This window comes from Thalassophryne amazonica, chromosome 23 (genome assembly GCF_902500255.1).
Source record: "Thalassophryne amazonica chromosome 23, fThaAma1.1, whole genome shotgun sequence".
NCBI lineage: Eukaryota > Metazoa > Chordata > Actinopteri > Batrachoidiformes > Batrachoididae > Thalassophryne > Thalassophryne amazonica.
In genome coordinates, this window is record NC_047125.1 from 30034306 (window position 1) to 30060456 (window position 26151).

General features: G+C 41.1%; 1 protein-coding gene across 1 annotated transcript in view; it reads right to left on the reverse strand.

The window, feature by feature from the left end:
• nhsl2 (NHS-like 2) overlaps window positions 1-26151 on the reverse strand; it is a 108119-nt gene that overhangs the window by 13432 nt on the left and 68536 nt on the right. The window contains exons 2-5 of the mRNA XM_034164974.1: window positions 19247-19282; window positions 19028-19144; window positions 4270-4412; window positions 941-1190 (exon numbers count right to left, since the gene is read on the reverse strand). Of these exons, the coding sequence (XP_034020865.1) occupies window positions 941-1190; window positions 4270-4412; window positions 19028-19144; window positions 19247-19282 (546 nt within the window). The remainder of the gene's footprint in view (window positions 1-940; window positions 1191-4269; window positions 4413-19027; window positions 19145-19246; window positions 19283-26151) is intronic.

Below are 26151 nucleotides of genomic sequence, written 5' to 3' on the forward strand. Positions count from 1 at the left end.
GTTAGAAAAATCCACCTGATCTGATCCTAAATCAGTGGTAATGACCCACGGATTAAATCAAAAGCTGCTGCTTTCTAACGTACTGGATGACAAACACGGACGTGATGAGGCCGTACGTGCAGAAGGGCTTCATGAACTGAACGCCAACAGCTTGTTTTTCCGTGTTCTCATTTAAATAAAGCAAACTGTTTACTGTGAAGATGGATCAGGATCAGCCTGCTACAGATGATGAAACATTCATGAAATACTTTAGATATCCAAAAACCGACGAAGCAACATCCTGCACACTCAGTTAGTTCAACTCAAGAATTACTGATATCGGTAAAGACGGTGCTAAATCATGTTACTGTACCAGGCACAAAGAACTGAAGTAAACGGCTTCTTTTGGCCACTAAATAGACAATCACGAGTGAGGTAAATGCACAATGAAATTAAACATTTGGCAACTCAGCGTATTATTTATTTATAATGCAAAAAACGCATTTGTAATCAGAAATTATTGAACTAATAAATGTTATTGTACGAGGCACAAAACAAGTAAACTGCTTCTTATCTCAGCTGAACAGACATTCACAGTTGAGGTAAACATGCAATGTAATTAAATGTTTGAAAACTCTGGACATTATTTATTTATAATGCAAATTCTTAACTTAGCCTAGCTGACCTGCTATTGCTGTTCTTGTTGTCTCATATAGTCCAAAGAAGTGTTGTGGCAAAAAATATGAAAGTTATATTCCTTCTTTTTCTTCCAGGGCATGGTCTTTCAGTTTGAGAGCATGATTTCTGAAATTCACTCATTCTTTAAGATACAGATACATGTAAACACTGTATCCTTTAACACTTGTCACACAATTTGTGAAAAGAGATCACCATCCACCGTGCTTTCCTTTGTTAAAAACCCAATTCCTGCCTAAAACGTGTTTATGGCATTTTAGCGTACCTGTGATGTCAAGCGGTATGAAGTGAGGTGTTCGTCTTCCCAGATGCCAGCGGGGTTTCTCTGCCACAGGCGGTCCAGTGGTTGCAGATGTGACTGTGCTGCTGCTGCTGCTGTTATTACTACTACAGCCCAACAGGGGGCGATCTGAGCTGCAGGGAGAGGGGGACGGGGAGGGAGACGGGTTGATCACGGACCTCAGCCCAAATACCGAGGAGGTGGTTTCATCTTCATAGAGCTGTTTGGACGCCGGCTAAAAGAAGACAGGAACAGTTCCGTCAGGAGGCCAGTTTGGATTTCTTATTCGTCCAGCTGTTTTCTACTAAGAGCTAGAACATATAGCTTATTAAAAGTGCAAACACAAAAGAACGAAACTATTTTAAAATAAAAAAACTAGATTAATAAATTAATGCATGTAAAAAATGAAAACAGAAATATTAAAGGTAGTGTAATGAATAAAGCAATAAATAAATGTGGAAAAATAGAGAAATTAAACAATATATGATTTTTTTTATTTTCAAATTCATTTATTTATTTATTTAACATCCTTTTAAAAAACTGTTCCTATTTAGTTATCATTCACTCAGTCTTTCTTGTGGCACTTTGAATATTCCACAAGAACAAGCTGAACAACACCAATCAAGCTTTTTCTTGTGTTTTCTTTGAAAACAATACAATCTAATATATATTTTTTGTAATTTTCAGAGAATGGATTTTTTTTTTTTTTTTTTTTGGATGGGATAAAGGCAACATGACAAAAATGCGCTTAGTGAGAAGAAAACCTTGTGAAGAAGCAGCAGAAGTGCAAACATAGAAAAATGGCAGTAAGGTGAGAAAAGCCTGTCGATGTGATTAGCCGATGGGGAGAAGCAGCAGACACGTTGTTAGCTCCGTCCCTGGCATCGATGGAAGGAAAGTGGAATCTGGCAGCAAGGTAGTTTTAAATCGATCACACCTACTGATGCTGCCAAAGAGCCCTTAAGCAAAGCGAGGATACTGCAGTGTGCCGTCTGTGTGATACTCCGTACTATGTAGCGACTGACATCCTCATTTTCACGTGCAAGCAAATTCTAAAGTGAGTTGAGCTCAAATCGACAGAAAGGCATTAACTTAACGGGGCCGTTTGGCAGCCTGATGAAGGAAAAGTGCATCAATGTGGCAAACGTGCAGCCACAATGCGGTAAAAATCCCTGCAGGAGTCTCTCAAGCTGCCCTAATGACTCACAGAGTGGAAAAACTCTGAACAACACACACAAATAAAGAGAGAAAGCGAACGTCGATAATTTACAAAACAATAAACAAGTTTTTTTCCCTTCAACGGATAAATTCGATTATTTTAACCATTTAAAAATCTGAAGCGCACGCGGTACAGATTTCACATTTACACTCACGCCTGACACATTTGACATCTTCCCATGCGGAAGAAGCAAAAAGTTTTATTGTGTTTAACGGAGGCCTGCTGAGACTGTGACAAGATGATGACTAATTCTGACAAATCTGAGCGTTAGGGGGCGGGATTACAGGCACATTGGAATAACTCAGTTTTAAAAGGGCAACAATACATTTTGTCACAACACAGGATCTGAGTGTAGGAGTGACACTGGCACCAAGATAGTGATTGATGCCAGAGAGATGATACTTATTGGTTTATTAAGTTTAATGAAACCCATCAATTTCAATGTTGGCGATGCCGACATCTGCAGCTTTCTATTTTATGCAACGATATCAGGAGGAAGAACGCAGAATTTTGTGTTGTGCAAATTTCAAGCTGTTCACCTGCTTCAGTAGAGAGAAAGAAAGTGAGGAAAAGAGGAAGACGGTATTTAATTGATTTAGAAATCCTAGACAAGAAAGAAGACAACGAAAACGAGGCCAGCGAGGGCGAAGTAGTGAGAGAGTGGAGAGAGTCTGCCAGGAAAATGTAGTGTGGTCTCTACCTGCTCAAAGAGAAAAGTGTAAAAGATGAATAACAAGGGTTTTCTTTGGTTTCTGGGTGTGTGTTTAAAGGAGAGAGAAAATCAAACCTGATGGTTTCAAGATTTAAAATTCTACTATGAGAAGTGTGCAAGTGCAATTTATTAATCTGTTTTCATTTCCTAATCTGGGTGCAGTGAAATACCATGAGCTGGAATCTTGGCTCACAACTGAAATCTGTATTTATCTGTTTTCATAACAGTTTATATCTTAGTTGGGCAAACTTGTAGAGAATTTAATTATGTGACATCCATTTGGGGTGTTTGTGTCTGAGCACATTTTGGAATCGGTATATTCTGAGCGTTGGGCACAAAGGGGTTGGATTAATGCTGGCCAGTATGCAAGGGTGTGATTTCATAACGTCGGACAATCAGAGTGTCGCCTGTCAAACCTTTAAACACGGGTGCACAAGGCACAAAGTACTGTGGTACTAAAGAGACATTAGAAATGTGTGAAGATTTCTGGAGGCAACAAATATGCACTGACAGGACAAGCACACAGGCATGGTGGGAAAAACAGAGACACCATGCTGGATGTTGCAGTACCAGTTGATACTGTGTTCTGTTACTCTGCTGTCCAAGACCCGTCATACTACTTTTTAAGGTTAAGAGCTGTTTGTGTGTCTTTAGTTGTCATGTGCATTGTCATGCACACTTATGTGTGAGATGTGACCCAGCTGGGATGAGCTTTCTTTGTCTGTTATAAGGTTGGAGCACGTGGTTCACATTTGTAATGTATTTTTCTATCGAAACATGAGACTGTTACACATCTTAACGAATGTATTATCAGTGTTTATGTTTTCATTCCAAACTGTGAGTAACGTCTAGACTCCCTGTGAAAACAGAACGCACCTCTCTCTTCATCCACACAGGGCCAGCCACGGGGAGCAAAAAAAAACAAAAACAAAAAAAAAAACAGTGGTATCAGGGTATGGTACAAACCAGTTATTAAATCTGCATTTTTTGTGTTACTTATTCCTTTAATTTCATTATTATTATTGTGTTAAACTGAGTTTTATTCTCCTATTTCTGCTCCTGTGCATAACTGCACAGAGTGTGAGTTGTGAACCTGCTTATGTAAGGTGCGTTTGAGTGCTGCAGTCTTAAAATACCTCAAAGTCACTTCGCTAGATGTGCTGTACTTCCCATGTGGTTTAATGTGAGAACGCTTTCTTGAACGCGACAATGAGCCCATGAGTTCACACACACATGACATTTGCATCGCGTTGTGTGCTGCTTTGCACCTGGTCGAAGATAAGTGTTTACTGGCGTGATGACATTCGGTCTGAGGGAGCCCGGTGATCGACTGAGGCAGGTGCAAACACAAACGGTCATGTGCGGGTGTGCACGTGTGTTTACCAGGAAGATGAAGTCAGGTCTCTTGTTGTTGACGGAGACAGGCGACCGACTGAGAGAGGTGGATGTGTCGTCAGAGCTCTGGGACGACGGATGGCGGAAAGTCTGACCAGTCAGCTTGGAGTCATACAGCTGCTCCTCAAAGTCTGCACACAAACACATACAAAGTGTTACAACACCACACCGCGTCTCGCGCAGAGAAAAATGAGAGTTACTCTCAACTTCCAGCAGAAACCAGCGTGACACAATGCACATAAGATGACTTGCACGTCTGAGAGCAGAGATGAAGTATGACTGCTGCTTTGCATCACCCTGCACTTTTCCTTCTGAGACTCCCACCGAGGAGAACTCCTGAAATTTGTTTTTAATTCCCTCAGGAGCTCCGAAGTCTTCTTTCCTTTCATTCATTTAGTCAATTTTTTCCACAACTTTTCCCCCCTTCATTTACCATTTTGTTTCTTATCTCTCGATATCTGATGCTTTCTCTGTCCTGCGGCTGAGGGGATTTGCCGTTAAGGAATTTTAAACAGATCCCTAACTCCACCTCCCCCTTCTTTCTCTCTCTCTTTCTCTTTCTCTCCCGGACATCCAGCGCTTGTGTGCACCGGCTTCGTCGATGGGGTGGCAGATCTCCAGGCTGAACTTGGTCCTTGGGACAATATGGATTCCTTCCTGGTGACCTACGGTTGCCTAGTAACACAAGGGGGCGGGTGGCAGTGAAGCATTTCAACACCCAACAAGGGGTTAATAGTCAAATCCCTGAAGCCACATTTCCACCAACATGATCCTGGTGCTAGGCCAGAGCCCAGACCTGCTCCTGCTGAAGCTGGAACGTCCAGAAGCGTGAGGAATAACACGATCAGCACAACTAGTAACTCCTAATTCACAAATACTAGGTCACCTTTGACTGTGACACCAGCTTTACTTCTTATGAGGTTTTCAATACTTCTCTAGCAACATTTGTGTCTTTGACAGATCGCCACTGTCCTCACTTTAAGAACAGAGTTAAAGGGGTTTAAATTATGCATCTTTTCTGCAGGATAACAGAACATCACCTGGTGTTTAAAACACAGAAAATGCAGAAATTCAGATACACGTGTCGGTGGCGTAACATCGCAAAAGTACAAAACGAGCTGTTTCAGGCTTAAATGTAGTAAGGGATAGTTTCTGGAAATGTTTATGTCAGGAAGTATGCGTTGCTGCCATGCACCGCCGCATCCGCCAGATTATCCAGTGACTGTGCAAAGATCACAGCATCATCCATGATGTCAAGACCAGTAAAACTTTATTTGTAAATAAAAGCACCAAAGCTGTCCAGTCCAGAGAGCCCAGACACATTTAACTAACTAATGAATTGCCCTTTTAGGGATCAATAAAGTTGTTTGAATCTTGAATCTTAAAAAAGTAGTTAAAAACAATGTTTCTTCCAACACTGAAATCTAAACAAGTTGCTGAATGACTGACCATCAGCATTTTTATAGTGGAAATGCCAACAAAGGACAAACATGTTTTCAAAGTGCTTTTTTTTGGCTGTGACTTGAAATTTATATAATTTTTGAAAAATTCAAAATAAAAAATAATTATTATTATTTTATTTTAATTTTTTCCCCCCCCCATTTAAAAACTCATAACTGCCAGGAAAACACATATAAACTGTACTTTTTAGACATTTATTTCAGTCATACCTTATATTTCAAATTAAAAGAAACTACAAGGAGAATTTTATATGTAACATAAATATGTGTAAATTGCTACTTTGGTGAAAAATGTGCCGTCCTCTGTGTTGTTGTTGTTGTTGACAGAGTACATAAATCTGAGCGACTCTAATGTCCTGTCACACAGGAAAGTGGTGGAATTTACTGGGCGAAGGCATCCTTTCTTAAAGTCAGTGGGGCGTAATGATGCTAAGCCTCTGCAACACAACTTTCACGCCTGGCAAACACATTCAAACACGGAGCGAGTTTTAGACAAAGTTGGCAAGTATCAGATTTCTGCCAGGGAAAGCAACGTGGGAGTGTTTTGGATTCATAAAAGGAGTCATAAATAGAAATTAACATACGGCAGCAGCAGCATCACAAAATGCTGAGCGATAATGATGTGGTTGTGTGCGAGACTCTGCAGTCCGTCCGCCCACAGGATTGGTGCCGTTTTTAATGGCATTTGGGATGATTGCATTTGACATTTTTCCTGTTATGTGAAGAACTGCCAGCAGCAAGAAAACAACTGAAGTCACTTTCTAAAGAGCAATTACGCTTCTAAACTACACATGGAACACACAAAGATTTTTGCACAGCAACACTAGCATCGTTTAAGGTGCTAATACGTGTCAGATGCTAAGAGATGAAGCCAATTTGCATCATTGGAGGTTATTCATTAAGATTTTGCTCAGGATTGTCTGATGGAAAATCTGCAGCTAAAAGACTTTCACATGACGAGGATTAGCTGTCAGACACTGTGCCTGTTAAACCCAATGGCTCGACAGCTAATGTTTATTCTCCACTTCTCTGTGGTAAAGATGGACGTTGAGAGAAATGAGGAGGAGGAGGTCAAGAAGTGGCAGAGGAGGGTGAAACACGATTCAGACCAAACGAGACAAGAGCTGCTTGGGAAGCGACCATGCTGAAAATGCATGGATGCAAATTTAAATTTTAAGAAAGTCTATAAACTTGTGGTAAACGTGTACACCAAGAGGGTGGTAGGTGACTAAGCTCTCTCTCTCTCTCTCAGCTCAAGGCTAGTAGTCTTGTGCAAATGCCGAACTATTTAATCTGGTTAGAATTACTGTTGCCGGTTTCTCATTAAACAGCCTCCTGCAAACTCACAGTTGGTGCAGCATTGCTGCATCGTGACTCATGTTAGCCACAGCTACCGTAAATGCAGCTATTTGGTAAACGCTACAGGAATAACTTCATGAATAAACTATTCAAAAATACACAACGTCAAGCAAAAACCTGTGTCAAATTTCTCTCTTTGATTCCAACTTTGAGCAGCGCCCCTGTGCATGCTGTTTGCAGATGACAACCTGTTGTGCAGCACCAGAGGGGAGGAAGCAGACATGAATAGCATTAGCAAGAAAGTCACAACTCTGTGTGAAATTACAACTATACCTGTGTGTATGTACAAAAGCAGAAATTCATCAGATTTCTAAAGCCACTTCTATGCATGGTTCTCGTTTATAAGTGAGTACTCACAGAAATGTGCAGGCCTGATGTCCACACCCAGTCTTTAGCAATGAATGGATGTAGACACACCCTTAAAAAAATCATTTGCATATCCAACCTGTCAGTGTATTGGCACTCTAATGACTGTAACGTCACACAGTGGAAAACAAATCTTGTGGATGTTTTGCAGAGGTGAGCAAGAGAAAGTGTCGTGCACAAAGTACAGACACAAGCATGGTGTTAGAAAACTGTCTGCATGCACGGCGGCGTCTCACCCGTCCCGGTGATGGAGAAGTGCCTCGTGTGCAGTGTTAAAAATAATTGATTAAAAAGTGCTCGGCTGCTGCACGCAAAAGAGCAGGATCAGCTGGTGAGCCGGCGGAAGCTAAAACTCAGCCCATCCTGACTGAGGAGGCCCAAAAAAGTGAGGATTCAGCAGGAGTCCAAAAAGATGGGAGGGGATAAAGAAGAAGAATTAACTGGGGATGAGAAGAGCAATAAAGGAGGCGGAGAAAAGAAAGAAAACATACAACGAGTGAGGAAGAGAGTGTGGACACAAAGAGCATGATTTAGAAGATACAAATGACCAAGTGATGTAAAAAGATCATGTTCGAGTAAGTTGACAAGCAAAAAGAGCAAAACGCCAGAAGCTAAAGAAGAGGCAGTGAAAGAAGGATGAAAAATAGATAAGCGGAAAACAGATTGAGGCCAAGAAGGATGAAGTCAAAGTAGGTGGAGAAAGAGAGGAGGATGGAAGAGGATGAGTGATTTCACACAACATAATGTCAATGAGGACCAATCTGTCCACATGGAGAGCAGGAAGACAGGAGGAGGAGGAGGAGCTGCTCGCAGAGCGCCGTCACAAACAAAGACACAAACACAATCCGCCGTGTTTCACGTGGAAATATATTCAGGATCGATTTATTCTGTTACCTTCAAAGGAAATTAATGTACTTTTTAATAAAATCACAGAACACAGATGACAATGTCTTCAGGCCAGTAATGGCTTCCTTTTATTGGTTTCATCATTCTATAAAAGAATTAAACTGCTGCAGTTGTTTGAAAAGATAAAACAAAGTGCAGGAAGAGAAACACACGAAGCACTCTCCCAATGTGGCAAATTATTAGTTAATGTTTTTGAGATTGAGACAAATGTTTTTTTGTTTGTTTTTTTGCATGAATTCATGCTTAATTTTAATGTTTGCAAAAATGCTCATGAATTTCATTCTATTATCTTGTATATAAGTTCAACCCTCATATGTTTCAGGTCATCATTAAGCAGTGGCTCAGGACCTTATGCGGCCCCCATGCTGCCAGTTTGAGATCACTAATCTGCTATCGGCAGTAAAAAGCACCTTTTTTGAACAAGTTCAGCAGTGAATCTAATTAAATACATGCATAAAGTCATACACTCGAGACTGATCATTTTGCAGAACTACATGCATTCCCCCAACAGTTACGGATTACTTTCAGTTGAAAAGCTCTCATGCAAACTTTTTCTACTAATGCAATATGATTTATTTTAGAAATTAAACCACTAAACACTGGTATAATTTGCACTTTTGCATTATATTTTGCATGATATGCAAACTTCTGAATGCAGTACTTACGTGCTATTAAATTCACACTGTGCAGCTGTTGCTTTTACTAAAGTAAAGGCTGCGTGAGCTGCATTTTGTCTGGTTATCTGCCTCCACAGCCTGCAGGATCATTCTGACTGATGTTTGAAAGCCGTCCTGGTGGACCTGCACACTGACCGGCAGAAGTTGACTCCGGCGCTACAGCAGAAGGAGCGTGAAGGTAAACAGTTGTAGATCCATGCTTCAGATAGCAGCTCTGCTGGTATGAGTGCAGCTCAGCTACATGACTGCAGGATAAAGTGGTGGGAAAAATCAGGGAGGAGGAGCATAAAGGTATGCTGGTGGTCACTCCCACTTATGCGCACAAACACATACAAAGCAATTCGGAATGACCTACCCCACCCCCAGCCTCCATCAAGAACAAGACCAGCGGGCCGAGCACTCACTCATGTGTCACTAACCTGTACATTGTGTTTGTGTGCATGGATGTCTCACATTTATGCACAACTATAAGTCCATTTTCTATGTAAGAAACAAATAAATATAAGCGCTCAGCTATAGACTTTTAATTTAAAAGAAGATAATTGTGTCTTTGTGCAGAATTTGGAATTTGTGCATGCAGTGCACACATTCATACATGAATCCAGCCACCGTGGACAACATGCACGTCGGCTGTGTCACATTTGGGTCAGCCGTTCTTTTCCCCTTCAGAAACACAAAGTGAGGGGGACACAAATTCACAATACGCCTCTTTCACCGCAGCCAGCACGACGCTTTGTGCACAGCACGTGCACGCAGCCGTGTGTGTGTGTGTGTGTGTTTGTGTACTCCCATGTGCATGTCACGTCTTCATTCCAACAGATTTAACAGACACAAATAATCGATCCATTAGAGGAAAATGGTTGTGGGTGGTTGTGACCTAGAAGGAAACGTCAGGCAGTTAGCGGCCTAGATTATGTTGGTCAGGAAAAGCCGCAAGGCGTGTTTCTGACTGAGCCAATCATCTTCTTCAAGTTTGGGTTCTGGTCCTCTGGTCAGTTTGCAGTCAGGTCCATAAGGTGTCAGACGGGGACACAATCTTTGTGTTTTTGCCTCTGTACATCATCATAATACTGTTTAAGTGAAACAGTCAAGGTGTGTCTGTCGTGTAGACGTTCAGATTCAATTCAAGGGATTTCAGAAAAATATCACATTAATCACTGAGGAATTACAGACATTTTTAGACACAGTCCCTCTGTTTTCAGAGGGCCTGAGGTTATTACATAAAATAACCATAAGGATTAAAATAATACCAATAATAGAACTAATGACCTTTACAGCCACTTTTCTTCAGACGGGTCAGGGGATGGATACATAAACATTTTCAAGTCAATGAATAGGATTTGGACTTCATTTGCATCAAAGCTGCACAATACTGTACAGTAAATCTGTATGTAGTCGACAGTTGTCAAGCAATAAGGAGATGAGTGAGGGAAGCCACCAAGACACCAGAAACCTCTGAAGGGGAATTCTGAACGTGATTCCCAAAATGTCTGTCACCCCAACAAAACCAAGCGACTATACTGATACTGCCTCATGATGCACTCTTGGCGTAACCGAAGAGTTTGTTTCCAATACGCACGAAAGACAAAAATTCTAAAATTTTACATCAGCATGGGATAATATGAACACGGGTTAGTCCACCAAATTCTATGTACACTCCAGACGCATGCATGAAGGATGAGGTGCCAGAGTGCATATGGAGTATAAAAGTCTTCACAGGGTCAACACCGGCCGAACCTAATTGCTGCTAACTGGAGAACATAGTGGCCTTAATGTGATTCCAACAACCTGGCAACCATGCATGTGCCAGGAAATGTTACAAATACTGAAAAAAACCCACTCCAAGCACACATAAAATGAATGCATCCTTATTTATGGCAGAGCCTCCTGTCACTGTACAGCTTCTACCGGAGGATAAATGCTTTGCTCACTGACACTCGGACATCAGATGTTAAGAAACTCATGCACTTGATGAGTGCTTGTATTTGAAAGGTCTCTGAAGATTCAAAGTGGCAGCTGTCCAAGCACACGTCTACTCATCTTTACCTTAAGGACACCGTCAGTCCAGCCCCGTCTTTAATCAGACTTCAGCTTTTGGCACCTTGAAATAAATGCAAATGCTGCTGAACTGTCGGATTTAAATTGGTTACACTTCAGACTGTATTTGTAAAAGACGCGTCCAAAAGACTCCTAAGGGAAGAAATAAGACAGACGAGTTTGTCTCACTTCATTCGTAATGATGTCACTCTGAGGCAGAATGAGACAGACAAAAGGACTTTTAGACACTTGACTTGTTCGCAGAGAAGCAGCTGATATCTTGTGGTTCAAACACAGGCTACCAGATTATGAAGGTCACTCAGGAATGAAATTCAAATAATCAATCTATCAATCCAACAAAACGGCCACAGTCATTGCCAAGTATTCTGCTGCAAACTGCTTTTCAGGATGAAGACAACTTATTTATCATCAATTTGCTCCGTCCACCAACGGACCGAGCCAACAACTCCTTCAGTTTGCTTATTTAAAACAGTGGTTGCAGAAGCAGCTTCAACCCAGAACCTGTGCCTAAAACATGTCCTCAGAAAATCCTCACATCTTAGTGAATTACACTCAAATTCTGAACATTTTCCTGACAAAAGACGAGCAGTCTATCTCATAATAATCTCTCAATAAAGTCAGTAAAACAGCAACTAAAAATCAAGCAGCTCGCCCATACTGAGACCATGTGACTACTTTGTCTTCCAAGGGTGAAGAAGAAGTCAGCAGGTCAAAGAACTTTTTCTTATCGTGCACCTGCTCTGTGGAACAGTCTTGCTGTGACCGTGAGGCAGTCGGAGTCTGTGGACATTTTTAAGTCAAGACTTAAAACCTATTTTTATTCTCTTTCTTATGAATAGCTTTTTTTTTATCTGTTTTATTCTTTTACTTCTGTTTTTAATTATGTATTTGAATTTTTTAATTTGTACTTATTTATTTAAAATTTTATATTGAACTGTGAGAATAAATTACTTTTGTACGAGGTCTGTCAATAAAGTAACGGACCTTTTTATTTTATTTTTTTTAAACTATATGGATTTGATTCATATGTTTTTACGTCAGACAAGCTTCAACCCTCGTGCGCATGCGTGAGTTTTTCCACGCCTGTCGGTGACGTCAGTCGCCTGTGAGCACGCCTTGTGGAAGGAGTGGTCCTGCCCCCTCGTCGGATTTTCATTGTCTGGAAATGGCGGAATGATTTGGACTTTTTTCCATCAGAATTTTTTCAGAAGCTGTTAGAGATTGGCACCTGGAAACCATTTGAAAAATTTATCTGGCTTTCGGTGAAAATTTTACGGGCTTCACAGAGAATAAGGACTGTTACTACAGCTTTAAGGACGGCTTTAAGGACACTCAGCACGCCGCACTCCGAGCTGCGACGATGAGGCAGAAAACGCCAGATCATTTCTAAGCTGATCACAAGAACTGTCCCGATCTAAGCTGATCACATTTCTAAGCTGACCACAAGAGCTGGACATCAGCCGCGCGGCTTTCCATGACAAAATCTCTTGTTAAAAGTGAAATTGGCCGGAAAATGGCTGATGTCCAGCTCTTGTGATAACCAGAGAAAGTGCACACGACGGTCTCGTATCCACAGAGCCATCAGCTTAGAAATGATCTGGCGTTTTCTGCCTCTTCGTCGCAGCTCGTGGCGCGCCAAGTGTCCTTAAAGCAGTCCTTAAAGCTGTAGTAACAGTCCTTATTCTCTGTGAAGCCCGTAAAATTTTCACCGAAAGCCAGATAAATTTTTCAAATGGTTTCCAGGTGCCAGTCTCTAACAGCTTCTGAAAACATTCTGATGGAAAAAAGTCCAAATCATTCCGCCATTTCCAGACAATGAAAATCCGACGAGGGGGTGGGACCACTCCTTCCACAAGGCGTGCTCACAGGCGAATGACGTCACCGATAGGCGTGGAAAAACTCACGCATGCGCACGAGGGTTCAAGCTTGTCTGACATAAAAACATATGAATGAAATCCATATAGTTTTTGAAAAAAATAAAAAGGGCCGTTACTTTATTGACAGACCTCGTAAATGTGAATTGTGAATCTGTGAATTGTTTTGTAATTTATGTCTAGAGGGTCACCCTTTTGAATCTGGTCTGCTTGAGGTTTCTTCCTCAGAGTGAGTTTTTCCTTACCAGTGTTGCTCTGGGGGTTAGTAAGATTAGACCTTGCTTGTGTGAAGCGCCTTGAGGCAACTCTGTTGTGATTTGGCGCTATATAAATTAAAATAAATTGAAAAATTGAAAAAAAAAAAACTATTCTGTGTGAGGCGGCTTTTGTTGCGTTTTGGCACTTTATAAGCTGATTAAATTGAACTGAACTGCACTGAATGTGTCGATCTATGTTCACGTTCAAAAAGCCCTTTGACTGATCGAATGCACTGAAGAGAATCTTCATTTGCTCTCGTCTTCATTCAAAGCTTCCATCTGACTCAGTCTGCTTGGACAAATGAGGGAAATCCCAAAACGTACTTCAGACTCAGGTCGCTCTCGTTTCTTGTCTCACTGATTTCTCTCTTTTTTTGAGGCCCGTCTGTATAAATTCAAGATGTTACTTAATCTAAAAAAATTTAAAGGTATTATATGTATAATGCGTATTTATATTTGTGAATTAATAGGAACAATCCTTCAAAATCGCTTAAATGCAAAATAGCACTCAGATTTAAGCTTTTGGCTCATGTGGCTTTGTTTGTTTGTTTGTTTATTTTTGCTACAGCATGAACCTTATTATAACATTCATTAGATTAGCATCCAAATCTGACTTTTGGATTCAAGCCCTGTTTATGTGAATCAGTGCTCATCATTGCATTTTCATGACATTTAATTCCACAACTACAACTTTATTGTATTTGTTGAGTGACTGTAGTAACTGGGCGGGGTCAGCTCGCTGGATACATAGTGAAGTAAGTTCCTGGATAATAAGCTAACAGTTGCGTAACGGGAACGTATGTCTGCTATGTTTAAAGCTGATTTTATTTATTTATTGATTTATTTTTCACTTTTTGGACACATATCATTAACATTACACGCATCTTGATCTTGAACATTGTTTACATCATGAGGTGATGAAACAAATTTGCCTGTCAAAGAACTAAACATCAACGCACATAACTCAAGCACACCTGTAACCTTTAAATCAGGTGTTTGAGGCAAATGCGCAACTCCATGGTAACGGAATTACAATGACCAAAAAAATCTGGCAATACTTTAGCTTACCATTGCAAAATTTGCTCTGATGGTAATTACACAGACCTGGGTTGAAATTCAAGAATAAATGTTGCTGCCAAAATGTCAATACGATCGGCCAATTATGGGTACCATCATTTATCTGTGATGCTAACTATCTTAAAATGGGGATTCTAGCAACAGGTTATATGTTTTTTTTTTGTCAAATGTAAAGAACAAATGTGGCCATAAATAATTTAACACTATTAAAATGTTGTGTAATGCCTGTAATGGACCTTAATTCAAGATAGAGATTCTTTACTTAATAAATCATGAATTGTACATGTTTTCCCAGCGTCACAATACTTTTAAGTGTTATTTTCTTCTCTCAAATATTTATGAATCCGAACCTGCACCAGAATCTGATGCAGAAAAATACAATTGTGAAAGTAAAAATTCCTTCCAACTTATAAATTATGAAATCAGATCTGTGTAGCGGGACAACAGCGTCTCAGCAGGATCACCTTGCTGTCATTACACATCCAAAACAAAATAAAGTGTCTCATTTAGGAATGATGCCAACACGCGCTGCCGGGAAAGCTTCAGTTCCACTCTGGAAAAGACGGTCTGCAAACTACAACTTCTACAAAGGAAACCAAGTCATTCTAATGGTAATGTGAAGAGCAGCAGTGAAACAAGAAGATCTGTAGCTGCAGAAACATTGTGCTAGACCTAGAGGGCGCTAAGATAGCATATACCTCTACTGAGGCTCAACGGCAGTTCAGATCCATTAGCATGCACTGCTGCGCATTTCGCTGCATCCAGCTGTAGAGCTGTGCCCCCAGACCTGATCTAACCTAGCCATAAGGTAGATAACGTGTTGTGTGTGGGCCACCAGAAGAGGAGGTACTGCTGGCCCACCACCAGTGGGCACCCTGCCTGAAGTGCGGGCTTCAGGCACGAGAGGGCGCTGCCGCCACGGACACAGCCGGGGGTGACAGCTGTCACTCATTACCTCTTGACAGCTGTCACCCATCTACTCAACGTCCTCTCACTCCATAAAGACCAGACGTCATCTCCACCTCGTTGCCGAGATATCGTACTTCACTGGAGGTAGTATACTCAGCCGTTTGTGTTTTACACATCAATCTGTATATTGTGAGTCTTTGCAGGAGTACCTGTTATCCTCTGTCTGCGGGAGCTGATTGAGTGCTGGACTGCACTCTTTTTCCCTGAGGAATCACTGCGGTACTCAGCAGGATATTGTGTGAGAGGTGGAGGTGGCATTCCCACCATAATAGTTACTGGGTGTACACACACCCACACTTGACTGTCTTTGTTCTCGCCAGCAGTACCAGATCCGACAGTCGGGGACGGTGATCACCTGGGAATTCGGGACTTGTCGGCTCCAGTATTCCCCAGGTTCGGTGGCGGCGGAAATCGTGTGGTTCCGGCTCTTCTCAGGACAGACGTCTTCTATCCTCGAGCCTGCCCACACGTCACCTTTGTGGATTGACTGTAATCATATTCTGAGATTGTCTGTATGTTCGTTGTGCTCCTTCACAACATTAAATTGTTACTTTTTGGCTCATCTATTGACCGTTCATTTGCGCCCCCTGTTGTGGGTCCGTGTCACTACACTTTCACAATATAATGGATGTAATGATGGACGGAGTCATTCTCATTATGTCACACATATCAACTTCAAACCCCCCCCCTTGATGTAAATGTATCAATTTCCCTGAAACATACTTCCAAAATAAAGTGAGCAAAAATCATTTTTACTCAGAATATCTACTAAATCTTGCTGGACATTTTCCCTCCTCCCTCCCAAATGATAATTATGCCACTGAAAGTGTCCATTTTTTGACCTGAAACAGTGAGAACACAGTGTAAGCAGCCACCGAGACACCAAACATTTTAAATTGAAAATATCTGAACTTTCATAAAAGTGCTATGACATTACAGCAGCACTTTTCCAGGCAACCAATCAGACAGACCAAAACCTTTCACCCTCACAGAAGGAGAGAAGTTCGTTTTTAATGTTTCTGTCTACAGTCAGCTGATTTGCCACACAAAATCTGTCATAAAACTATCTGTGACAGATAGGACAGACAGTAGATTCCTGCTGAGGGTGAGTACTTTTTATCACCGTACATTATGTTAATCGTTAGCTGTTTATTATTGCCACTGAAGTACTTCCACATACAGGCTTTCCCCCACCACTGAAAATGCTGAAACGGTTGGATGTTTTCTCAGCGTTATTCCATAAGGAGAAAAAAAATGCTGTATGGATATAGGGCCAAACTCTGTCAACATTTTTCCTCACTGCAGAACATGAACATCAAGAGAATTTAGATCACTCCCAACTATGATAGGGTCAAATGTCAAAAAATGGATTTGGACAATTGTCACTAGTGTAGCATGTATTCTGATCACATACAATAAGCCCAAACATGCAAAAAAAAAAAAAAGCTGGTTCTGCTTGTCTTTCTTTGGCAAGGTGTTGATGATTGACCTATAGGTCAATGTTCTCCACTTAGCACAAATGGGAAATCTCACTGCTGGGAGCTGGGACCTAGAAGCTAGTCAAATCTTGGCAAAAAAAAACTCAGCAGAGCCGTCTACACCAGAAGACGACAACCAGCTTCATAAATATGGAGGGCAGAGTCATGAAGAGCGAGGATGAGCATGAATATTTTACCAACCAGAGGCCAGTGGGAGAATGATGGTGAGTATGGTCACAGACACAGAGAGAGAGCAAGAGAGAAAGAGAAGAGATGAAGAGAGAGAGAGAGAGAGAGAGAGAGGTGGGGAGCTGACTGATTCAGTGTTATATAACAAAAAGTGGACACTGGTATATAAAACAAAACACACACAAGAACCTACACATGGATCAAGTATAAATCAGAACGACAAGTACAAATGCGTATTTCAAACCACTGTAAGAAAAACAAAACACGATATCCAGGCTACAGGTTGCTCGAAGGCACAGGGGACAGTCTGTGTCCTTGCACTGGACTACATCTATAACACTGAGACAGAAAACCAAACTAAAGTGTTGCATCTTGGAAGTATAAACATCCAAATGCATCTCAACCCACAACTGCAGCTAAAGACCAAAACATTTCAACCCAGAAACATTAACAGACCTGCCAAAAAGAACTGCAAAGGCTTCAGCAACCAATTACCTTTACTGTTGAGTAATTTGTCAGTTTTAACAAGACAATTATTTATTCAACTCCTAAAATATAACTTCTCAAAAGCACTTCAAACCAGTTTGTCTTTCCTGTACAACAGTTCAGTACCAGTTACAAATTGTTTACCTCCAACTTAGCCAGACTTAAGATGGTTGAAGACATATTACTGTTGGCGTAATGAGTCCAGGACACTTGATTTGTTTGATCAGGCTGCTGTGTGGAACATCCTGAGAGTTCACGGGACCTGCAGTAAGTTGTTGAACATCATAGCCCGCCTACACACAAATACTTTGAGATGGGGCAGGGGTATTATTGGGTATTAGGTCCAGTAATAGGATACTGTGATTTGGGCATGTTTAACGTTGAGGAAATACTGGGTAATGTCCTATTTAATGACTCATCAATCCAAACTGGTGCCAGCTGTGTCCATTTTAGTGGGACTCTGCTCTTCACCTCTTGGCCGTCTTTTCAGCCATCGCTTCTTGTGTATATGGTTGCTTAGCCATTAATGTTTGACAAGTCCTTAGCCTGCTTTTACATTATTTCATTGCTTTGTTTTGTTTTGTTAGTAAGGCTAAAGCAGATGGTCACCCCCACTGAATCTGGTCTGCTATAGATTTCTTCATTTAATCTAGAAATGCCTCAAGGAGGTTTTCCCTACCACAGTTGCCAATGTGTTTTCTCATGTGGTGGGTCAGGATTAAATCTTGCTCATGTGTGGTGCCTTGTGGTGACGTCTGCTGTGATGTGATGCGGCATAAATACTGTACAAATAAACTGAAGTGAAAGGAAACCGTGCGGAGTCTTGAGGGGAGCTTCCAAGACACCAATGATAACTGAAGGAAACACAAGCGCCTGTGGATGTGACTGGAGAAAATGTCACACAGGTACAGGTGCATCACCAGGTACAGCATCATGGCACAAAGAAGGACTTTGTTCAAATAAAATCAGATGGCATCTTGGCTCAAGTCTCTCCAATGTTTAAATGACAGCTGAAATTTCTACTACTTTTTAACAAAATGCTTCTTTGTGCCACTCCAGCATGAAGATGTAACCGGTACCCCCTCGGTCATTTAGCTCCAAATCTACTGTCATTGTTAATGGAAGGGCAGAGTAAAGAGCGAGACAGCATGAGTCACAGAGAGAGAGAGAGAGAGAGAGAGAGAGAGAGAGAGAGAGAGAGAGAGAGAGAGATAGAAACTATAGTACCTGAGCATGACCAGAAACCCAGAGTCCCTCCAGTGTATTCTAGTTCATACAAATGTTCCACACGAAGCCGTCTCTGCTGTAAACAGATATTAACATTAACAACATTCCACCTTAAAAAACAAACAACACGTAAGGAACATGTGATGAGTGAGTGAAAGGTAACGAGACGCCGCTCAGCAGTGTGTCTGCATGCTAACACTCTGTAGGTGGCCAGCACACACCCTGTCGACGCAGTTCACCGCCACACATGGATGTAAACACTTTCCCGCCCACCTCTGCTCCTGCCTCGCCACCTTTCCCTCCTACTCGAAGCATGGTGCACGCACCCTCCACCGCCCTCTCTCTCTCTCCGTCCATCCTTACCTTGCAGCAGGCTCTGGAGGTTGAGCTGCGCCTGCTGGTGCAGCTCCTCGACACAGTCCGGCCTGCTCCACGAGCCGAACACGTTCACGCTCTGTTGCCATGGAGACCTGAAGTGGGCTGCACCTCCGCTGCTGATGCTGCTGCTGTTGTGCTTGCCGTCGCTGTGGCTGCCGTGACCGCTGCTGCCACCGCCGCCGCCGCTGCTGCTGCTGCTGCCGCCACGCCTACTGCTCTCCGCCTCTAGACCGCTGGTGGCTACAGGGGGTGGGAGGGGGAGGAGTGAGGGGAGGAGGGAGAAGGCAAAGTGTTGGGAGGAAGTGATGGATGACAGCAGAGAGATGTGAGTAAGTAAAAAAAACAAGGAGGATAAGAGAGAAGAGAGGGGTGAAGAAAGTAAAGAGCAGAAGAAAAGATGGATGCAATGAGGAGGAGAGGGATGAAGAGCAAGAAAAGAGGATGAGGTGGAGGAGGAAATAAGGAATGGAGCGAAACAAATGGAGAAAGAGAAAAAGTCACATAAATATAAGTGTGTGGATTTGCATATAACTAATACCCAGAGCCTTAGGTTACATAAGGCAGTGTGTTGTCAGGGAGAAGAAGGGAGAAAGAGAGAGAGATTAGGGAGAAAATAAGGGATGGGTGGACAGGGAGACATTGAGAGGGAACAGATTTAAGGAGGAATAAAAGGGAGGGAAAGCTTAATTAGGAAAGGGAAGAGTGGGAAGACGATAGAATGATGCATGAAAGGAGATAGGACACATTAGAGCAGGGAGGTATAGAGAAAAGGAGGAGGGAAAGAAGGATAGTGGCATTAGGGAGAAAAAGACGAACAAGAGTGGGAGGAGGAGGAAAAGAGATGACATACAAAGGGAGGAGAGCAGAGGAAGGAAGGAGTTGGAGTGGCTTGAGTAAGGAGGAAGAGAGAAAGGAAAGGAAAGTCCAATGTCACTATCAAAATCTATAACACAGACGATCAGGAGATATCGCAAATGACCATTCAGCGGCAACATGAATGAGGCGCCGTGAATCAGCGCTGATTAAATAATCTGACACATCCAGCAGCTGATAAAAACACGGCAAGTGTCTCACTGAGCTGCCAGGGCTCCGACACAAACACACACACACGCTGATGGGATCCAACGTGAAGAGACAGATGAGCACGCTTTAAAGGATGCAAGGAAAACTATTTTATACCACGTCCTGCCAGCAGGCGGCGTGCTATTCACACAAATCATGACATAACTGAGTGACAATAGAATACCATTTATCATTTATTGCCATTGCAGATAATGTGAAATTAAAACTGCATGAACTTATTTAGTGCATTAAAAGAATGATACAACATATATACTAAAGCCTATACACTGAATATAAAAGTACTATATATATATATATATATATATATATATATATATATATATATATATATATATATATATATATATATATATATATATATATACACACACACACACACACCAAATTATCAAAGATATGGCTTCCAATGAGATTTCGGACCAATGTTGGTTGAACCTACAGCTCATCGGTGAGAGGTCTGGAGTTCAAATCCCATCAGAAATCATAAGATATTCTCCAAAATATCATTATTTTGGACAATGTCCACATTTTATGAGTACAGGTGATACATGATCATACAATTTGGTCAACTAGACATCCTGGCAATGGTAATACTGTATTTAGGTCCCTTAAATGCCTTGACTTATTTAGGAACAAGCTGCATTGGCCTTGGTGGCCACCGTACCTTGGCTTTGGAAATGAAAGAAACGTGCACTCAAGTTCATTTTGAGCAATATATAGCATTAAATGCTTTTTCTGGACTATAAATCTGTTGGTTTTTTTTTTTAACTTGTTTGGTTGGTTCTGTGCCTCACATTTTAAAGTGATTTATATATGAAAAATGACTGCATTATCATCTGTGGCCACCAGATGCCACAGTCTACATGCATGACAAGCTGCTCCTGCATACTGATCACTGACTGAGGTACTGCCTGATTCACACTGTGGAGCAGAAGGTGGTGGCAATGCACCATTAAGCTGAATGCCAAGTACCCTAAAAAAAGAAGAAGAAGAAGAAGAAAATGTAACTGAGGATGTGCTGGGTCTTAGAGAATGAGCAAAATTAATAAGCCATGCTCTCAAACTGAAAGATCACACTCTTGAATGAAGAGAGGAAACAATGTTCATGCACTCTTGAATTCAGAGAAGGAATAACCTTCACACTACTTGGCACTCCAGTTGGAGGGCAGCACTACAAAGAGGAGGACAGTTTGGTTAAGGCAAGGCTAATTATAGTATTTTAAATTTGGAATCTCAATTTGTCCTGTACAGTAGTGTTCAGAATAATAGTAGTGCTATGTGACTAAAAAGTTTAATCCAGGTTTTGAGTATATTTCTTATTGTTACATGGGAAACAAGGTACCAGTAGATTCAGTAGCTTCTCACAAAACCAACAAGACCAAGCATTCATGATATGCACACTCTTAAGGCTATGAAATTGGGCTATTAGTAAAAAAAAAAAGCAGAAAAGGAGGTGTTCACAATAATAGTAGCATCTGCTGTTGACGCTACAAACTCAAAACTATTATGTTCAAACTGCTTTTTAAGCAATCCTGTGAATCACTAAACTAGTATTTACTTGTATAACCACACTTTTTCATGATTTCTTCACATCTGCGAGGCATTAATTTTGTTGGTTTGGAACCAAGATTTTGCTCATTTACTAGTGTGCTTGGGGTCATTGTCTTGTTGAAACACCCATTTCAAGGGCATGTCCTCTTCAGCATAAGGCAACAGGACCTCTTCAAGTATTTTGACATATCCAAACTGATCCATGATACCTGGTATGTGATATATAGGCCCAACACCATAGTAGGAGAAACATGCCCATATCATGATGCTTGTACCACCATGCTTCACTGTCTTCACTGTGAACTGTGGCTTGAATTCAGAGTTTGGGGGTCATCTCACAAACTGTATGTGGTCCTTGGACCCAAAAAGAACAATTTTACTCTCATCAGTCCACAAAATATTCCTCCATTTCTCTTTAGGCCAGTTGATATGTTCTTTGGAAAATTGTAACCTCTTCTGCACATCTTTTATTTAACAGAGGGACTTTGTGGGGGATCCTTGCAAATAAATTAGCTTCACACAGGCGTCTTCTAACTGTCACAGTACTTACAGGTAACTCCAGACTGTCTTTGATCATCCTGGAGCTGATCAATGGGTGAGCCTTTGCCATTCTGGTTATTCTTCTGTCCATTTTGATGGTTGTTTTCCGTTTTCTTCCACGCGTCTCTGTTTTTTTGTCCATTTTAAAGCATTGGAGATCATTGTAGATGAACAGCCTATAAGTTTTTGCACCTGCGTATACGTTTTCCCTTCTCCAATCAACTTTTCAATCAAACTACGCTGTTCTTCTGAACAATGCCTTGAACGTCCCATTTTCCTCAGGCTTTCAAAAAGAAAAAGCATGTTCAACAGGTGCTGGCTTCATCCTTAAATAGGGGACACCTGATTCACACCTGTTTGTTCCACAAAATTGACGAACTCACTGACTGAATGCCACAGTACTATTATTGTGAACACCCCCTTTTCTACTTTTTTTTTACTAATAGCCCAATTTCATAGCCTTAAGAGTGTGCATATCATGAATACTTGGTCTTGTTGGATTTGTGAGAATCTACTGAATCTACTGGTACCTTGTTTCCCATGTAACAATAAGAAATATACTCAAAACCTGGATTAATCTTTTTAGTCACATAGCACTACTATTAGTCTGAACACTACTATATTTCAAGCTTCACACAGTGGTTGTGATGTGTGGTTCCTTTACGAACATTTGTACTACAATGGTTACCCCAAACCTTCGATCAATGCTCCCTTCCTTTATGCCCATGTAAACAAAACCCCAAAATACAGCCTCACATGGTGCAGGCAATGTGCCTTGAGGTCAGAGGGAAGAATCACAGCACCTTGGCCTCTGGACTGGAGGCGCCCATTCTCGGCTGCAATATGTCACAATGTGCACTGCAGGCTACACTGTGAACACGCTGTGAAGCGCTGCAACAGCCACACAAAGAACAGATCCTGACACCATCACAACAAACACTGGAGCAAACCTGTTCCACAGCAAAACTTCCCGCCCTGCATGATACCACAGCCAAATACTGTAAAGGCTGATTAATGTGCACAGAACATGCTTCTAAACAGTGTTCTGGTTTTTAAAAAAAGTTCAAATTTAAAGAGGAAATCAGATCTCGTCAGAGAGGCGGGTGGACACATTATGCAGGGCTTCCAATGCTACGTCCCGTCACGTTTGCTCTGAAGCGGCTGTCTCATCTCACAAACTGCGTGGAATCAAAATTTCACCGTCCCAGCCACAGCTTCATCAGCTTAAGCGGCTTTCACACAATCAGCTCCCACCAGAGAAAACGCTGGTTTGTGATACACGAGTGCATGTCAGGTAGTATTCTGCGTGGGGAGCAGCGGTGATCATGCATGATTTATAATGTTCAGCAGAATGCTCGCACATCCTTAATGTACCATACGTTTTAATTTTTTGGTATTTTCTTTTCACATTGAGTGAGCCTGCTGTGCTTACATTTCCACTGTTCCAGTCCTACACTTGAGTTGTGGTTTCTGCTGCAAGCTAAATTTTCCATCAGGGAGCTTGAGCTTGAACTGAAGACTCAGCTGTTCCGTGTCTATTTTTTTTTCAGTCTACACCATTCTCATCAGGCAAACAACTCTTCAAAATGTTTTTGGTTTTTTTTTTAACATCAGAGACTAGCTCTCAGATGCATTTCTTTACTACTCATGTGTAAAACACTGTGCATATTATTGCTGTGAGATGATATAATGGATGGACTCAGCTGTCAGGGTTGGCAAAGAAATCACAACAACTGCCTGTGATATAGATGATATGCTGGCACGAGTATAAAAACACTGAGACAAACATCGGTGGACTTCTCAAATTCTCAAAGTGCTGTTTTCAGACTTCAAACTGAAGCCCCATGCAGGAATCCAAACTTTCTTCCTGATGCTAAAAATTAATCTTGAATGAGGACCCTTGCAGACGTGTGAGATGTTTGTGATCCATCTGACTATCAGAAGACCCATCAGCACGTTCTACGTGGAGAGATCAAATCCCACCGGTTAGGACTCCAGTGTTCAGTCTCACATAATCAGAAAACTGAAAATGCTCTACTTGTTTGTTTGTAAATGTTTATGAAGCTTTGAAAGCTAAACAAAAATTAGCAAAGATACACAGCCTAAAAAAAAAATACAAAAAACTAGCTTTTTTCCCCTTGTCTCATTATGAGAGAACCTATTTTAGCCTGAGTGCTCACCACTAACATCTTCTTTTTTTTTAAAGCATATGCACTTTCTTCATGTACAATAAAAACGATGTACTCATAAAATCACCCAGAGCGATGTACTTAAACAGGGGAGACGAAAAGAAAAAAGATGTTTCAGCCTTGGTAAAAGAGATTCACTTCAGCTTTTCTCCAACATCATTAAACAGCGTGAGTGCTAATCTGTTAAGATCTGAATAAAATAAAAAAGCAGAATAAATAAAGCAAATAAAAGATGCAGATCCTTTGAGTAAGTGCTGTATCATTACTCTAACAGCTTTTTAGATCTATAAAAGGTGATGCGGTTTAGACAGGTGTAAACACTTATTGTTCTTACTGTATGTCCAATTAGAAAGAGAAAGCAATGACATCTTGAATCTATCAAGAGTTAAAAAAACCCCCAAAAAACTAAAGATCAGAAAATGACGCATTTTATAAAAAACATGGCACATTACAAACTAGAGGCCACTCAGTGAGCAGATACCTCGGCCAAATTCTTTTCCCATCTATCCTGGAGATAGATGGGAACGATGGTGATAATTTATTCGAGTGTGTTTGCTTAATGACATCATAACGCAAGTACATAATGTTTACATTGATTTTTTTCATGAAGCAAGAACATTAGCTATTCAAGTTTTCCAGAGCAGCTCCTCTGAACAGCTCGTGTGAAAACTGTATAGGTTCTTGGTTCTACAGGATTATAGCAGTAGAATTCCAAACTAATTCTCAGAGGAATGTATTTTTCACACTCACACCAAGAAGACCCAGGGTTCAAAGACCACCCCTCGCCCAATCTGCTCGTACATCTGGATCTGGATCAGGACAGGCAACCACATCTGCATGCAGAGCCATACCAGATCTACTGTGGTGACCCCAAGCAACACATCTGGCTCGAAAGAGACACTGTGTGTTAAATAATTCGGTTAGCGTTGTACCGTTGAGACAGCACTGTTACTATGACTGTTCTCAAAGATAACAGCACAGCAAGGTGTCATTGTCTAATAATGTTCTTCACATAGTGGAAGCCTCAAAGGATTCAGGCTCAAATCAAAAACACAATGTGGCTAAAGCACTACAGCATATCACAGTATGCTACGAGAACCAATGAGATTTTTAGCAGTGCTAAGCATCACATTGACTGCAGCCGTGGGTATTACGTGGTTTAGTTTCTCTTGATGGTTAAAACGTGACAAGAACAGAACCTGTCACCTAATCCAACAGCGATAAACAAAAACACCAGTCGTAAAGGAAAACCACCACTATTCAAGAACACTGACTCTAGGAAATACTGGGTAGGAAACACTCAGAATAAAAAATATCTTGTGACACATTCATCACAAAAATGTCTGTGTGTCGTCTGTCTGTCGAAAGTAAAATTAACAAATTCTGGATTGATTACGCATAAAATTTAGAACCACTTTTTTTTTGGTAGGGTCTGTTTTTTATTTTATAGAACATTTGTGAGACATTTTTCTTGACACATACAGTAAAGTTTATTGTAGGAATTCCTCCTGTGCTCAAGGAGGCGACATATCCACTTGCGTAATCTACATTAACATTTTTAACAACATTTATAAACATTTATCACATACAAAATGGACCTCACCTACCGTATTTTACAGAGAATAAGTTGTGTTTTTTGTTTGTCTTTACTAATTTGGGAGGTCCTGCAACTCCTGCATACTCCATTTGTGAGTTATATACCAAAAACAAACAAATAAATAAATAGAAAAACCACACATTCACTAT